The sequence below is a fragment of the Cuculus canorus genome, chromosome 3, assembly GCF_017976375.1.
Source record: "Cuculus canorus isolate bCucCan1 chromosome 3, bCucCan1.pri, whole genome shotgun sequence".
NCBI classification, from domain to species: domain Eukaryota; kingdom Metazoa; phylum Chordata; class Aves; order Cuculiformes; family Cuculidae; genus Cuculus; species Cuculus canorus.
The window spans coordinates 68735896-68753362 of NC_071403.1; the positions used below are offsets into that span (position 1 = coordinate 68735896).

At 40.9% G+C, this 17467-nt stretch overlaps 1 protein-coding gene across 20 annotated transcripts in view; it reads left to right on the forward strand.

Annotated features, from left to right (window-relative positions):
- The window catches only part of HMBOX1 (homeobox containing 1), a 145289-nt gene extending 127822 nt beyond the window's left edge, over positions 1 to 17467 (forward strand). For 15 of the 20 annotated variants that reach the window (XM_054061911.1, XM_054061910.1, XM_054061908.1 and 12 more), the window contains one exon: positions 797 to 17467. In XM_054061911.1, the coding sequence (XP_053917886.1) occupies positions 797 to 934 (138 nt within the window). In that variant the 3' untranslated portion in view covers positions 935 to 17467. The remainder of the gene's footprint in view (positions 1 to 796) is intronic. The other 5 variants (XM_054061921.1, XM_054061922.1, XM_054061926.1 and 2 more) reach the window with 3 other exon arrangements.

Genomic DNA, 17467 nt, shown 5'->3' on the forward strand with positions numbered 1-17467 from the left:
TGGCCTTACTTAGTAGACTAATTAGTAAACTAATTTTCCCTGCACTTGTCTACCTCCCCACTCCTCCTTTTAAAGCCATTTTCACTTTTGTCTGATATCTAAATTGGCAAATCCTATAACTGGACGACGATAAGTGAAGCAGTGCTTGCCATTGCTGCTTTGGAATGTGTTGTTATTCCAATGAGTGCCCTTGTTTATTAGATCAGAAGCTGTGAAAACTTGTTATCTGTTTACTAATTATTTGTAATAAACATTTGCCATATCAACCATCAGCCATTTCTTTTCCAAGCTGACAAACCTGAGTCTGTTTAGACCCTCCTTGTGAGGAAGCTACCCCTACCTCTCTTCCCCTGGGCTGCTATTCTGTCTACCTTTTATAGTTCTGTCGTGTCCTCTTTTAAAAAAGTGGAATGACCGGTACTGTATACAGTATTCAAAATGCAGGGATAGCATGAATTTGTGCAGTGGATAAAGATTCCTATCTTAGTTTGGTTTCCTGACATACCTTGCTGTCACTTTTATGTTTATAATTTAGTATTTTCTTTAGACTATTCCCCCTCCCCCTCAAATTTCTCTTTCAAAAATGGGGTATGCCACTCCTTGCCTTGCTTACGTTTGTCTGCACAGTGAGGGAAATCAATCCTAAATCAGTTTTGTAAACTCCTTTCACTTCCTCCCCCTGTAATGAATGTGCAATTTGCTGCCCCTAGCCCATCACTTCACACAGTACTTGTATCCACTGGTTTTCTGCTGATGAAGTAACGATGCTTCTCTCTTCTCCTTTCCACACGCGCAGGATGACAGCACTAGCCATAGTGACCATCAAGACCCCATTTCATTAGCTGTGGAAATGGCAGCGGTAAACCACACCATCTTGGCATTGGCCCGGCAAGGAGCCAACGAGATCAAGACAGAGGCTCTAGACGACGACTGATACAAAGAAAGGGGAGGGTCAAAGCAAGAAGTAACTTAGTTTTAGACGTAGCACCTTAGCAGACTTTCCTCGGTCCTTAATATGTGTTCTTACAGTATAACTTTGCAGTTTCTTGTACGTCAGTTAGCTGTTAAGGTCTTGTTCTGTGAAGATGGCATGGTGCCCTCAGCCTTTGCATATACTCTCTCAGTATTAATTCCCAATAAATAATCGATCAACCAACCAACCTCCCTCTCCCAGCCCCAGTGGCTAAAAAAATCTTGCTGCTCTGTCTTAGCATTCGAAGTGCTTCCAGGTATTTTAGACAGCCCTCAATTACAAGTCTTAGGCTACACTTAAAATCTTGGATACCCTTAGAGAGCCTGTTTAAAACAAAATAGTCTGTAAGCTTTTCCTTCTCTGAGACTGAAAGGATGCAAGCTGAGGTAGTGGCACAGGGTCGATGGATACCAGATCGAGAGTATCTACAGAGAGTAAAAAGAACACTAGAAACCCCACTTCAGCATGGGAATAAATGATTTCCAGCTGCAATAAGCTGTGCCTCACTGGTCATACAGTGACTTGATATACTTTTGAGTGCTGTGCTGAGAATGTCCATTGGAAACACATTCACATATTTCAGTTGGTGTTCACATATTCAACACAGACATCCTCTGCTCTCACAAGCTGCATGGCTTAGTGGATAAGTTCTGCCTTCTGCCTCTGGGACCATGATTGAAACCCAGCCTGGGATCATATGAAAAATTAGCTGAATGTCTAACGGACAACAGTCCACTTCTCAAAACCACTATTCTGATTTGGCATGGCTAGCAGTGCCTGCTCAGAAGAGGTCTAGACTCTGTTGATTGGTCATTAACAATTCCACCTTTTATTCTTCCTCTCGCCTTTTCTGTCCCTACCCTACTCCTTTCTCCACTTTGCCACTTTCAAAAGCAACGTTTTGCAGGAAGGCATTAAGGTCATAAAATGGGTGAGTGGATTCTTACGCATCTGTGTAACTAATGCCTACATCCTGACTAGTGTGAAAGGTTATTGGAGAACATTTGCATCTGACCTTTGCTAGGTAAACATCATAGCATAAATATTCTCCTAAATAGGAACTATTTTTGTTTGTTTAAAGGCAGGAGGATCTCTTACCTGAGAAATGGGGTGTGAATGTTTTGTGTTCTCTTTACTCTGTCCTTGTTAAGATGTGAGAAAGCTATACTGCTACGAGCAATTTAATTAATAATTGGAAGCCATACTGATAATGGATGTGGTAATATTTGTAAAGCAAACCTACTTTAAGTAGCAGAAACTAATGGAATTGTTTTCCTTGATCATATGTAGCACTTTTATTACTTTTTTCTTAAAGATATTTATATTTGATAAGTCTTTTTTTTAATCATTTGAGAATTCAAAATACCAAACAGCAAACTTGCATTACAGAGTCACCCTGCGATCACCTTGTCATCTAGTATCTAAATGATGAACTGTGTGTGCATCTAAGAAAATTACATCTGCTGGCATTGTGTGGAAATGATCTCCTGGCATCCTGATAAAATGATATGTTGCTGCCGGTAAGAGGAAACATTTCGATGGAAACAGCACGGGAAGTGTTAGAGACGGGCAGGGCTGTGTTACATTAAAAATAAGAATTAAAAACCTATGTAAACTTTTTTTATATAGATATATAAAAATTTGCATTGTGTTTCCATGACATTCCATTTTTATCTTTCCAGTTTATGTGGGAATAACTTAAAAAGTGGAAAACAGCTTAAGCTGAAGGGTGGATTTCCCTTTTCTCCCCTCCACTTCTAAAGGTGGAGGGAACAAAGGGAAGTTGCTGTTACTTGGCTTGTTCTCATCCCTTCCTCATGCTTAACTATCAGATAGGATTGTGAACTTCTAAACTGTGGCTCCTCAGCAGGATTTTAGCCAGCCTAAACCCCTGCAAGGCTTGGGCTAACGAGATCATCTTTACGTCTGTTAATCTTGTGAAAATTGCTTAGGTAAGTGTGGAGGAGATTTTGTGCTTTCAGAGGGCACAGAGCTGGCACCTCTTTGTCTCTGTAACGCTGAAGATATATAGGTAGGGCTTGGCCTCGTCTTTCATTTATGGATTTCATTGGAAAATTTATGTGCTTTCCTTAGATATAGATCACTGAAGCAGAATGAAGCCGTCTTTTTTTTCTGTTTTATTGCATTTCTTGTGTAGGCAAATTCATAAGTAGCATCAGGGCAGACTCAGGAAAGAAAGGAATTGGATCAGCAACCATTGCACCACTGCAGTTTCTTTCTTTATGTCTGTGTGAATGTTTTGGTACTAAGGAGTGAAAGGACGGGTAGAGCTTTTATTTCTATTTTTGCACAGCAGAATGATCGAGCAAACTATAGCCTTAGTGGAATTTTACCTACTTATTCATACTACAGTCACACACCAAGCTGACAAGCAACATCCACGATTTATAGTAAGGAGATTTTAATAATCGATGGCCTCTTACGTTGGGATTGCCACCACCATTTGTTCTGGCTGTTTCATTTAAAAAAGAACAGACTCAAACTGTTGGACAGCTGCAATTTTAAAAGAAATATTCCTTTCTATGCCATCTTAAAAAAAAGTCATTGTTTCAAGCATCGCCTTTTTAAAGCATTAGGGAAGAATTAAAAAAGAACTAGAACTTCTCTATCCTGCTTACAGGTTCGTGTGGTGCAGGATCAAGGTAACACCACTAAAACTGCATCTCTGTACCATCTGGCATAGGGTAGTCTGGTCTTACTCCTGTTTGTCACAATCAGGTAGCTGCCTCAATATCCAGTCTGAAGGTTAAATAGTCAAACCCCTTGTGAACAGCTGGAGATTGGCAGATGCTTCTTGTCTGTAGCTTCCTGGTAAAAATATCTTCTCACCAGCGAAAATAACAAATGACTTAACTGGGGAACCAGACGCTTACTTCCATGTTGTTAGTCTTTGGGTTGCCCCTGCCTATTTGGGCTTTTCTTTGACTATCAAGAGGTATGAGGAAAGAGTAAGACTTCAGCTGTTACCAGGATGCTCATAGCACTCCATTCCCTTTATTCTGAAAGTTCATAATGAACAATTTGCAGATGGCTAATAACATTTTGGTTTGACATGAATGAGCTAAAATGGAATAGATGCTGGTGTGATGTGGTGTCAGGAGAAGCATAAGTGAAAGTATTGGTGGTGTGTCGTGGAATTTAGCCTTTGTTCTGGCAGGATTTTTCAATATGGGAGTCATCTTTGCCTTTCTGTTTCTGGATTTTCTTGTAAACTAAGCCTCGTTTTTGTAGCATCGCAATTTGGTTGCAATTTGTTGTAGCCAATCTGGAATTACTGCAATTTGTTCTTGTGTGGGTTCCCTTGAAGTAGATCTGGTGGCACACTGGATCTACCTTTTTGTTCTGTGAATAGAGAAGAAATTATTTGGGATGCTTCTCTTCTGTGATGGGCACAGGTGGCTTTTAACTTTGTAGACTAAGTTCTGGCTGTTATTTTGTTGCTCATGGAGTCCTTATACTTGAGTCATCTCTTACCGTCTTCTTAAAACAACAATTTCTACCTCCACTTCAGTTTTGGGTTGTTTTGGGGTTTATTGTTTTGGTTTTATTTTTTAATTGCCCCACCTTTTTCCTGAAGGACAAGATCCCAGGTGTTTTTAAAAGCATTGTGAGTCAATAAAACTAAGCAATGACCAGATTTATCTGTTGATTCCCTGACATTATAGAGACAACTTCTAAATTCTCTATAGACATACTTAGTTTAAGCTCCTTGCTCATATGTTGGATGGAAACAAGTTGATTGTGAGTCAGCAGTGCACCCTTACCTCAATTAAGGAATCTCATTAGGATGAACCTTCAGAAGGTCAGGGAAAGCAATTAGTCCCCTCTGTTCATCATCTGTGGGACCACGTCTGGAGCACTGTGTGCAGTGCTGGGTGGGAATGAGGCCATCGTAGGGCTGCTGAGATGAGAGGATTGGAGCACACGTCATGTAGTGAGAGTGTGTGAGAGCTGGGTTTGTCCAGGCTGGCTCTGGGAGCATCTTCTGTTTCATTCTTCATCTCTCTTAACAGGTGGGTTTACAGAAGAGAGAGACAGGCTCTTCTCAGAGCTGCCTAGCAAAAAAGGTGAAGGGCAGTGGGCTGAAATTGCATTAAAGAAATTCCCAGATGAACATAAAGAGAAATGTTTTCATACTCCAGGTGGTAGAACAGTGGCCCAGGAAGGCAGTGGAAACCCTATCCTGGGGGATATTCGAAACTCAACTCAAAATGGTTGGATCAGAGGCCTCCAGAGGTCTCTTCTGACCTAAATTACTCTGTGAATCTGTATGAGCCTGCTTAGGTTTCCTAGTGGTGTTTGCTAGTTCTGATCTATACGTGTTGACTTCTATAAAGAAATGTTCATAATTTGTTGTTGGCTTTTTTTTTTTCCTGTTTTGCTATTCATAAGAATTTATCTTTCTGTTCTCCTAGTAGAGGGGAGCTTTATTTGCAGGGTCTGTCTCCACGTTTCTATCAAGCCATAAGTAATAAATGTCATTAATTATTTGCTCTGTTTACATAGTTCTTCAGGGATATTTGAATTATTCTGTTTGTTTCATTAGCTAACATCAAACTGGTAAGTTCTCCATGTTTTCATAACATTTGTGCTGCAGATCAGTTTTTGCCTTCGTTTGTGAGGGTTTATCTTTGTCTTGCTGCTGTGAGTGCAGACTTGAAAAATTTCACATATTACATGAAAAATTGTGGCTAACTTAAGCCCACTGTTGACTGCTATGCTAAGCTAGAAATTTTTGGTTCAGTAAATCCTTAACTGGTGATTATCAGAAGCTGAAAGGGTATTGACTGGGAGAGAGTCACATCATACTCACTTGGATCCTCCTTTTCTTTCCTTAAGTGTTCACTGTTGGCCACTGCTGGGAAAAATACCTCGGCTTCACTAGGCAGACTTTGGGACTGATTTGGATGTTGTTTTGAAGAGAAATAGCAATGATGTTTGCCAATAAAGACTGGCATGGGGTCAACTAGAATCCCAAGTGTTAATTTCTGCCTTCAGACTGTGTAAGAACATGGAGATGAGCTCACCAATGTACTGAGTTCCCCTCTGTGCTGCAGAATTTTTCTTTCACAAGGAGGTGCTGCTTGCAAAGAGATGAAAGCATCCTGCTGGCCTTCCCCAGAGTTGTGTCACTGGGAAATGTGGTGGTTGTAACAGGGTGTCATAAGGAAACAGTTGTTTATTTTTTCATATAGATAAACCCAGTAAAATTAGTATAACAGCCTTCAAAACTCAGAATCGTTGTTCTTAAAGGACTTAACACAGGATGTTGTTTCACTATGCGTAATCCTAACTCGGATGCAAAGCTGGATTCACACCTTTCTCTGCAAATTGCTAAGATTCAGGGTGAGATCCTGCTCATAGTACTGAGATCTGTGGCTCTCCAAGATCTTTTCTCCCATTTATCCGTGGAATTCTGCTTATTTTAGATAATAATTTTCAATCCAGAAGGTTTATGTTTCTCCTCCCAGCCCAGCCACGTCACTGTGCAGACCTTATTCCCCAGCATCCTCAGCTTCTTCCAAGTTCATTGGATAATTACCAGCAAATTCTGGGGGTTTTGTCAAAATGAACTATACTTTTACTCTAGACAAGCCTTCCCACCCAAGTAGCTCTTGCACTTTTTGAAGTTATTAAACTTGATAATATTATTTTCATCAAAGTCTTCAGCTTGTAGGCAATAATCTTGAATTTGGTGTAGCTTTTATCGTCTGGCAGGAACCTTTGTTGGCAGGATTGGTCTTGAAAACTGTGTTATATGTCAGTGACCTAATGTGTTCATTCTTATTAGGCAGCTGAACATCTTCTGTGCGTTTGTTAGTAGCAATAGTCAGGGTTGTATCATGATCCCAGCTAATTTATTGGAGTTTCATGGAGTCAGGCATTTTCACTGTGATTTCTTGGAAGGGAAGGTTGGTGGCTTGACCAAAAATGTACTTTGCAGTTCACAAGAAGAGTTGTAGAGACATTTCAAAATAAAACATTCCCCCTTGGGTTTTTTTGTAGTTGGGATGTTTACTCAGGATATTGAATCAATTATTGGCCAACAGGCAAGCTGAGAAGCATAGCCCTAAAACCTTCATTTTAGCATCTATTACTGTTTTCTTATCTATGTTGTCTATATTGCACATTAATGAAAAAAAGAGGCGTTCTAGAGGTGGCAGCTATACATTTGAATCTAAAATACCCCCAAAATTATTTTTCTCCTGTGTGAGAACGGTGTGAGAACTAGAGAAGTGAACTCAGTCATTTCGAGGACTGTCAAGAAGACAGCATTTTGATGTTGGGTTTTGTCCAACAAATATAAATAAAACCCAATCAATGAAAGTAAACTCTGTGGCACCAGTGGAAGAGAGATGTGGGGAATAAAATTTGAAGAGTTGTTCATCACTAGCCTTGGCCTTAGTTTTTATCCCTTAAAAGTAGCTTAGAATTGTTTACTTGTGCCCATTTTCACGTTGGTGTCCTTTGAACACAGGCAGTGCTGGAGCTAAGATGGTATCAACACAATTCCAATGATCAGTACCAACTACTCTCTTTTTGTGTTAAGGTTCTTCTATCACACTCCCTTTATCAAAATCCATATCGTAGTTTAGCTTGAGCTTGCTGAAAGAAGTAAACAAATATGTTTTGCTCTTTGAAGATGTGTTCTGTGACGCCTGCAACGTGCTTATCGGTGTAGTATCCAGGCGCTTATATTGACAGCTTATGTCGTGGAGATAGAAAAGGATTTGTTCTTGTGGATGCAGGGGAAAAATTCACAAAACATGTTTCAAATGCGCCTTTTAATGGGGCTGATGAAGAAAACTAACTAATCGGTTTGAATCCTGTGATGTTGTGCTCTTTCCCATTCTTTCCAGTAAGCTTTGGAGTGCTCTGGCCAACAGCTCAAGCACGAGTGAGCTAAACCCATTGAACTGGAGTGAACTGCATAATGGGCCTTTGATGTTTCTGTATGTACAGTGCATCTCTCACTCAGATGGCTTGGCAGAAGCCTCGCTCTGCCATTTATTCTCTCTCTTCTCTCCACTGTTAAATGGAAGCGGGTGTATGCTGCTGATCAAAACATGCAGCACACTTCTGCTAAATCCTTTCAGACTGCAGCCAGGGTAATTGGGATGGGTAGGATAAATGCATAAGAGTGTGGCAGTAAAAGTGATGGCAGTTCTTCTGAATGACTGGGTGTCCTCCTGACATGTAATTAGCTGCTTTAGAAAGATGCGGATTGGCATGGTCATAATTAAAAGGATTTCTGTCTTTTCTGTGATTGAAAACAGAAGATCTTCCGCCCCCTAATTCTCTTTAATACCAGTGTTATTCATGACACTTGGAAAACAGCTACTTTGTAAACTTAAACGATGACCTGTTCCTAATGGTAACTTAGAATGGCAGAGACTGAAACCCCATTTAGTTTTCTATGCAAAGCTGCTTCTCTTCCTTTTATGTCCCCAACTCCGCCCCCAGTACATATTGCTTCTCCGTGAGGTTTAAGGCAAAGAGACATTTATTTATGTGTGACAGCGTGATTGCAGATTACCCAGGGCTCTAGTTTCACTCTTCTTGGTTTGTTTTAGAATTGCAGTCTTGAGGAAGATCAGCCATGATCCAGGGCTCCTCTGAGTTACCCATCCTGCGTTCTCACCTTGCCCACAGGAAGAGATGGCACTGTTGTCCTCCCATTTCTGAGGCAGGGCCACTCCAAGCTGTCCTTTGTAGTGTCTCAGTTTGGAAGCCTTATCGTCAATTGTTGCTGAATAACTGTGGTGTTAGGAGCTAAGTCACCTTTTTCTTAAGAAATTTCAAAGTAACCTGCAACTGGATTGGTGGCTGGACAGTTTGCTTGCCATTCACGAAAGGAGAGGATGTATGGTGTTTAGCTAATATAACATCACAGTCTTTTCTCTGATACATTGCTAGATTCTCAAAAATGATCTGTCATAGTGTGTTATGTGCCTTTTTATTCTGTGGGTTTGTGAGAAATGTTCTCTGTTTACCAGTCTTGTGCACTGCAGTGCCTGTTGTCCGTTGTTGCCCTTAAGCCTCTTGACTATAGTTTTTCTCAGTGCTGTTCTCTTGCTTTAGTTACTTATCGGATGAGCTTCTGAAGCTTTTTGGTATGCATAGAGGTGTACAGAGACTTAGTCAAATTTAAAAGTTAGCAGGTTCCTAACTCCAACAGATCTGCAGAAGAAATTAGGAATTTCCTTAGGCTCTTCTATCCTGCAGTTACTTTTCAGCTTCTTTATGCTGAAACACTTGTGTAAATCCCATCCAACGTCACTGTGGTTCAGAACAGACCTGTGGGGCATAGGTGCTTCAGTTCTTCCAGCACGGTCACCACTGGTGGTGCTACACTCACAGTAGCAATGGTAGCAACTTCTTTTCTAGGACATATATTTTTAGATGTTAACTTGCTGCTGTCACTGGCCTCCATGCAGCTTTCTATCCTCCTATTCCCACCCCTTCTCCTTAACTAATTAAAGTCTTCCATGTAATGGCAAGAAGGCATATGTAGCTTAAATAACCCACCTCTGTAATTAAGAGGTTGACTTTAGCCTTCTGAGATGTATTTTGCATAATTTGAGATTTAAAAATACATTTTACTTCCAAAGTTTATCTGTCAAATCACTCAAGGAGGGCAGAGAGATAACAAAAGTAAATTATTAATTGGTATTTCTCGCCCAATATATTCCATTATGAATGTTAAGTATATATTCCATTCCCGAAAACACATTTGAGTTTGGATATATCTTTTTTTGAAAAGTCTGCCTGCTGATAAAATTGGTGCTATCTCTCTTTGACAGGACTGTAGTGACAGTACTGAAAATACCCGTCAGGAGCTAACCAGAGCCAGGAACTCAGAATATCAACTCACTGACCAGTTTTTCTATCCCAGGGTGCAAACCATTTCAGTTACGCACTATGGCAAGTAGACAGATCTTTCCAAGACCAAAGTGACATAGACTCTCCCTTGCCACGTGCAAGCCGTTCTTCTGTTCAGAAGGTTTGTTGTAATTTTGGAGTGGAAAGTAGCAGCAGGAACACCTCACTCATCTGCGTGTTGGATGGAGTGATCCAAGTGTGGGTGGAGCTGCGCTGGTTTCAAAATGGTAAAGAAGAAACTCAACATCTTGCTGGTGTGTGTACTTACACAAATGTACTTGCACAAACTGTGTAACTGCTACTTGAGGAGTGTAAATATCTTGGATGCTTTATTGAGGAGGTAGTTGAAGCAGTTTATTAAATGCTCTGAGATCTCCAACATGTTTCTTTGTGTCAGCATGTCTTCATGGCATGCCATATAGCGTCATAAAGTTCATTTAGGAGTTGTTGCTGAAATTTGAGATGTGCTTTTGTTGGGTTTGCTGCAGAGGTAGTTGCCTGTGGGTTCAACTAAGCGTTTACGTTGGGCAGTAGCAGTTTAATTCTGCAGCTCTTCCTGTCTTTAGAGCTCTTAATTCACAGTCCTCTTTCTCCAGGTGCATGGAGAACATTAATGCTATTGAGATAAGGGAATAGATTCTGTCATTTGCAGAGCTTGTCAGACATGAGAAGCTGCCCCTAGATTTCAACAATGCTTATTAATGCTGGGATTTGTAGCTGAGCAAGAACGAAACAGTCCTGAAGTTGCACTGCCACTAATTCAGCTCAATGGAGTAGCCTTGAAAATTAGGCATTTGGTTAGGAGTAGAGAGTCAGTGAAGCATCCCTAGACATTAAGAAGGTATTTGTACCTGTGTTGAGAAAAAAAATATATTATTCCATTTATGTTTATAAATCCATTGGATACGAATGGTAAAATTTGTAAAGAATTATATGGAAAAGGCAGACACTTTCACTTAGGGGATTTGGGGTTGTTTTTTTGCAATTGGAAGGGCAGGATGGTTCATTCATCCAGTTGGATGAGAAAGATGATGGAATAGGGAGCTTGCATTACAAATTGAGAGACCATCTAATATTCACAGTCTTGTAGAGGATAGACTGGTCCCTTCTGGCCTTAATTGTAAAACTATGATTCCAAAGAGGTAGGTTTGTCTTTTACTCTTGCCGTTATAACCTGTTCATAGTATTTAATGATTTATAGAGATTTGAGTGGTAGAGAGGTTCTCTGCAGTGAAAACTTCTTTAAAAAGTAGAACTTTCCATTAGAGAACATATTGTGCCTTATGTCTCCACACCACGTGAAGTTCCAGTTATGTATGATAAGTGTCTTTTTACACTTTGTACTTCTGCCATAACAGGAATCGAACAAATGCAGTTGTGATTACAGGTGGTTTCCGTATGCCGCAGTATTGCTTCGATTTGCTCCAGTATCTCAGTGATTCCCTCTCTCTGCTGACACAGCGACACATACTCCCGTACTAGTCACTGCTGAGCAGCTGCAGTAACTCTGGACCACCATTATTTTGTTCAACTCTTATTTTCACTTCTTATTCTAGAATAAACAGAAATGCCCTAACCAAAAGCCCAGGTCAGCCTGACTTTCTAATCGTGATTTCTTTGTTGCTGTTCATGACATTAGACATTCGGGTGCGTGAATTCTGGTTGTTAAGGGTACCGTGCGATGATTTTTGCCATCGCCCAAGAACTTTCAACATGAAAATCATTCAACATGGTTAAAAATTGATGTCATGACCACTTCCTCTTGCTGCAGTGTGTCTAGTGACTCTTTCAAATGCTTTCATCAGTTGCCAGAGTGCTTCAAAAAATATCACAGGCAGCAGAAGTCCTCTTAACTGATGCGTCCTCATATTTCCTATACGAAGCCTGTTTCCTTGAAGAAATTCTGGATGAGTGTTCGAGCTATACCTCCTCCAAGTGCTCTGAGCCATTCACTTCCCTCTGAAGTTGATTCTTATTGGTACTGGATTTGTCACACATTACTCTCCCACACTTCAGTTCTTCCAATAGAGGTAATTGCTTTTATCTTTTGTCTAAGCTCCTCCACACCTGGCAGTTGCATGTTACCTGGTTTACTAGTGGTTTTCTCATACTGAAGTGCTCTGACCTGAACCTTTTTTTCTTATGATCTCTAAATAAGGAATATATATTGTTTCCATCCTAATTAAATCGATCCAATGTAATGCTGACACTTAGATTTGCTTCAGTCTTATGAAATCTTCCAAGCTTTCTGCTACCCAAAAGACCTCATTTTTTTTTCCAGCACAGTTTGTTAGCAGCCCTCCTTTCTTCCCTCATTTTGATGCTTAGAGTAGAAAATCAGGGAAATAATATCTTTAAGTATAATCTTTTTTTTATTACTACTCAGACCATCTTTTTTTTTACTGGCAGCCTGGTACTGGGCTATGCCCTTCTTCAGACACTCAAAATTACTTACAATGAAGGTATATCTTGATGCAACAGTGCTTCTCAGCAGACTATCGTGAGGTTTCTTGCACACAGCTACAGTGCTCAGGTCAGTTCTTTGTGCTCTTGCTGCCTCTCCTACTCCTGTTAGTTCTCACTTTTTGGTCTCCATGCCCTTTCTCCCTTTCACAGCGTACGGTGACTTATGCCATTTTCATTTTGTTCCTCCCTGCTTTCTTTTGTTTCTCCTGCTTCTCTTTTCCTGTACGGGCACCTTGAACCAGCGTATTTATGGTTAGATGTCTTTTAATTCCTTTAATACGACTTTAGTCCAAGTCAAGAAGGGTCAGCTTTCCTTTTCCCTCTTAGATGATGCTGTATCAATTGCTTACTTGAAGTGCAAATACATATTGTCCACAGTGTAGCATAAATATGAAAGATTTTGCTCTTCTGACTATTTAAAAAAAAAGAGCTCATAAATTCAGTCAATTTACTGCAGGTTCTTCACTTGCAACCTCCAGTGTGAAGTAAGGCAGTTCAAGGTGTTGGACCATGGTTAACAGAACGGGACAAGGTAGTAGCATTGTTTTCTTTCATTTTACTTTGTCTTGCTTGCATTTAGAGTTGGAAGCTGCCTTAGCTGGTGCCATTGTTCTTCCTGGTTAAGGTCCCATTGCTTGCTTTTTTAATGCGAGGCTTTGGGACAGGATATGTGGATATGGCTTTACCGAAGGAGGCTGCCTACCAGTTCCCCTTCTCATGTCCTTCACCCAGGGTTTGGGATCAATTTTTGCAGCCAGAATTGCTTCATATCATTAAGTTGTTTTAGATTTGAAGGTGATTGGAAAAACTTGACATTAATTTTTCGTATGAAAAATCATAATGAAAGCAGAGTTTGGATTCTGAGCTTCCCATCTTTCAGTATCATTCACTGAATTCTCTCTTTTTCTTTGACTTCTGCGTAAATTTAGATGTCATCTTGTGCTGAACTGAAGCTTGTGACTTGTTCCTAGTCTCTCTGGGGGTCAGAGCCCTGTTTGTTCTTTCGAGGGGGAGAGGTTTCCCATTACATCACTCATTGCAAGACAAACTGAAAAGCAAAAACCTTTCTTGCCTTGCTTTTGGCTCTAGCCATGCTGTTAATGACATCTTTCTGAATCTCGTCAACAGCTGACCCTCCTTAGTTTGCTGCCAGAGTTGTTCTTGAGGGTTACGGGCAGCGCATTGCTCAGCAGCGCAACCACTGGGCGCGCTGCTGCTGGCCTGAACTGGGAGAGTGCTGCATCTCTTTGGAAGTCAGATCCAATATGATAAAGTGATACCATCGTGCTACAGAAATACCGAAAGACAGGCCTTTACCTTAAAGATAATACAGGAGTAACAAATCTAAACTCGATTTAGTCCAATAGCAGTTCTGTCAAAGGGTGACAAATGAAAGTCAGTCATGTCCATAGGGAGCACTATTTTCTTGACAGATCGCCTTGGCTGTCTCCCTCTTGGTCTTTATGATCTTCCCAAGGCTGACAAAAGCCCAGGAAGTGTGAGATATGTGCAGTACTCTCTTAATTTTATTTTTTTCTTAGTGTCAATTTCAAAAGTGCCTAAGTGAGTAACAGGACTCCAGAGTAAGCTGGAGGAATAGGTTTAGACCTCATTTCCCTCTTAAGAAAAGAGCCCTCCCTGCGATCCCTCTGCATGTGCTACTCCAGGTGAGCAGTGGGAGTCCGGAGCCCTGCAGAATCTGACCTGAAAGGAATCTCCTCTCCTTTGTCACGCCGCTCCCTCGGTTGTTAATCTGCTTGTGGGGATCTTAACAAATCTCATTTCTGAGCCAGACCTTAGCAATCTCCAGTTCGGGGTGGCCGGTAAAGAAGGGGGAGCTTGAACAGAATTTGGTAGGAAATTGCCTCTTGGATTGTGGATCCAAATAGCTTCGTGCATTAAACATGCACCTCTGGGTAACCAAACACCTGAGACTCTGGACAGAAAAAGGTAATGGGCATATTTAATCGCCCATTTTTAAATCACAGAGGCAGTTTTTTCCTATATTCTTTATTATTTCTAGGTTTATAACAATGATACCTGCTAAACATCTTGTCAGAGTCATTGTGGCTATCAGCAGGGGGCTTTAGTTTTGTAAACATACAGGAGAATTTTATTCGAGTTAAAAAATAAAGAGATATCAATGCTAGTTTAAAAAATTGCATTAATGGAGAACTTCTTCTGACCATAGAGAAAGGAAATCACAGAACACTACTAAGATGTATTAGTGCCACTTAAGGATTCTGAAAATGAAAGCAATCCATATGTAGATGTTTTATTTTTCATTAGTAACAAAATGTTGTTTTCACTCTGACAACTTAATAACATATGAGTTGGGAAAGCCTAGGAAATTACTCTTGGCAAGAAAAGCTATAAGGACATCTCTTCTGCAGAGAACAGAAAATTAGCTTGTAGGATGTTGATGGGTGTTGATATAAGCAATGATCAACCGGGAATCCATTGCTGGGGTATTAATGAAAACCACGTATTCGTGGTACCTGTAACACACATGGCCTCTTCAGTGTTGTACTCTCACCCTGCTCCAGAGATGCCTTTTTTAACAGTGATTATTTTCTTTCTGAACTCAGTGAATGTCGATAACAGTGGTTGTAATTGGAAAAAGATTAATGTAGTAGTGAGTATTGCAAGCCTAGAAGCGAAGAGGCAGTGGAATGGTATCGGAGGCACACGAAAGAGGAGCAAAAAGCCCCACGCAAGGTGCCAGGGAGTCGTGTTTTTTGTTTCAGATTTTTGTACGTCTTAATGCTGTTCTGCTGTCACGTTGCCTCGGGGGTCAGGGGCTCATATCCCTGGTCAGGGCAGGGGAGCACGGCTGTAGCGGTAGCGTTGTGTGTGTTGGACGGCTGGCAGTCGCCTGCGGTGATGTTTTGTCTCTACCAAACTCATCAGTAGTACAAGATGAGCCGTGTCCCATCTCTGCTGGTCACCATACCTCACCAGCAGGTTCTTGCGTGTCCGTATGTCCCTCTGTCAGCATCTTCCGCTCGCGTATTCTTTTCTCCCGCCATGTGCCCCAATGAAAATGGCACCTGTGTCTCATCTGCTGTAGGTGTTCTGCCTACCTCAAGAGGTAAACATGGTATCCTAGGGTCGTGTGTTCACAGTCTGGTCTTTTTTACATGAGCACTAGCGCGCGCACACACATACACACTGGAATGTATATTCTCCTCCCCCCGCCCTAAATAACCTCTTGACCTGATCCTTGCTGTAGCCACCACCAACTCCTCTTGCAAATTGGATGCTGCTTTAAATGTGAAAACAAATGTTCAAGAAGCTATAAAACCTGAATGAAAGCTAAAGCTGAATTTATAAAGCCTTGTTGCATATGAGCCAAAAGTGCAAAAAGCTCTATATAATGAACTAACCTGCCACTCATATAAATATAAATATATATAAATATATTAAAATCAGACTGTTCTACAAAATTGTGTATTTGTATTTTTGTGTACGTACAATTTTCTGCTAAGCAGAAGGAGGATGTAGTATAGGATGATGTGAGAAGAGATTTTGTTTAATCATATTTCTTTGTTACTTATTTTTGTTAACATCCAGATGCCTGTCTTTGTCTTATGTGTATGACACTGTTCGGAAGGTGCAGTATCGCTCTCCCACCTGCGCATTAAACCTCATCCACCATGAAAAGAGTTGGGCAGCGGCGCACATTCATCATCAAACCCTGCAGACATGCCTTGGTCTCAATCCTAACAAGGGCTGCTTGTTCAGCTTAAAGACTTTTTATTTCACACTGACATTTATTGAGTGCGTCCTATCATTGCTCCCAATCCTAATGTCAAGTATTCGTGTGCTGGGTGATTCCTTTCACACAGGCGTTCTCCACACACACACTGCCCACACCAACCACAGTCCATAGTATCCTTGCTGCTGGTCCTCAGCCTGAAATTTTGGGGGAGCAGGAGTGAAGTAGTGTAAATTGGGAGAGAGGATGAGCAGATCTTTGTGTTGAAGTCACTTATGGAAGAAGACCAGCCCAAGAAGCAGTGCTGTGTGTCACAGGGGAGTGAATCTCAGGTACCACCACCATGGAGGAAGGTGCTGTGGAAAATCCATGTTCCCCACAGCTGTCTGAACACTGCCAAAGGTTATTTTTTTCCTTTCAGGAAGGCGAGTTGGAAGGTGTCATGGGTTGTAACTTTCCCTGTGCCGCTTCAGACACACCCTTCCATCGCAGGAGTTGCACGCAAGCTGTGCACACCTCTGGTGGCTTCGTGACGGTTTGGCCTGTTGCTCTAAGAACACTTGTAGCCTTACATGATGAAGTCCATCTTCTCATGGCCTGGTGCCACGGTTCTTAAGAAAAGATGCTGATTTTTAAGAAGAATATTGTAAAATTTTCTCCAAATCACTGTGTTTGTCTGCAAGATACCAGGTGGGTCAGCTCCACCATTTGCTCCAAGAAGCAAAGTAATGGAGTTTTTTTCCCTCCTTGGTGCACGCAGGAATTGCTAGTTATGTGTTAGTGGAGAATATCCAGGGAAAAGGGGCGTCAATGTAGAACTGGGTTACACGGGAGGTAGTGGAAAAACTTAATGCAAAACTTAGGGCACAAAGTGATGTGTGTTCACCTTCCAGTTTTGCTGCAGACCCTTGAATCAAAACAGTCCTTTCTGCATTCCCCTCTCTGAAATGCAGGCGAGAGTCCTTACCGTCCGTCACAGTTTCCTCGGATGCAGGTAACTGCAGGAGCATGAAATATGGACACCTTCCCTTGGGTCCTTTGAGCTCTTTCTTTTCAATTTGATTTCTAACATTGTTTGGATGGAATTTTGTCCCAGGGAGAGCGATCCTGCACCTTTCCATGTAGGGCTCATATTTATAACAATGTGTAATGACTGTAGCAAAAGTCCTTGTTTCTATATGTGAATGGACAGAGAAACAAGTGCTCTATTGTATTGATTAAAATAGTTAAAAATGAGTCCTGTATCATTGTATCTCCTATTCTGGATTAGTGCCTTTTGGACAGTAGACTGTTCTGTAATTAAAATGTAGTATAACTGCTTTTTTGTACAGTTTTGTTTTAATAAAACTTTTTTTTAATTTGTGTTTATTTTAGTATTGTACCTATTAGAAAATAAAAATGTATAA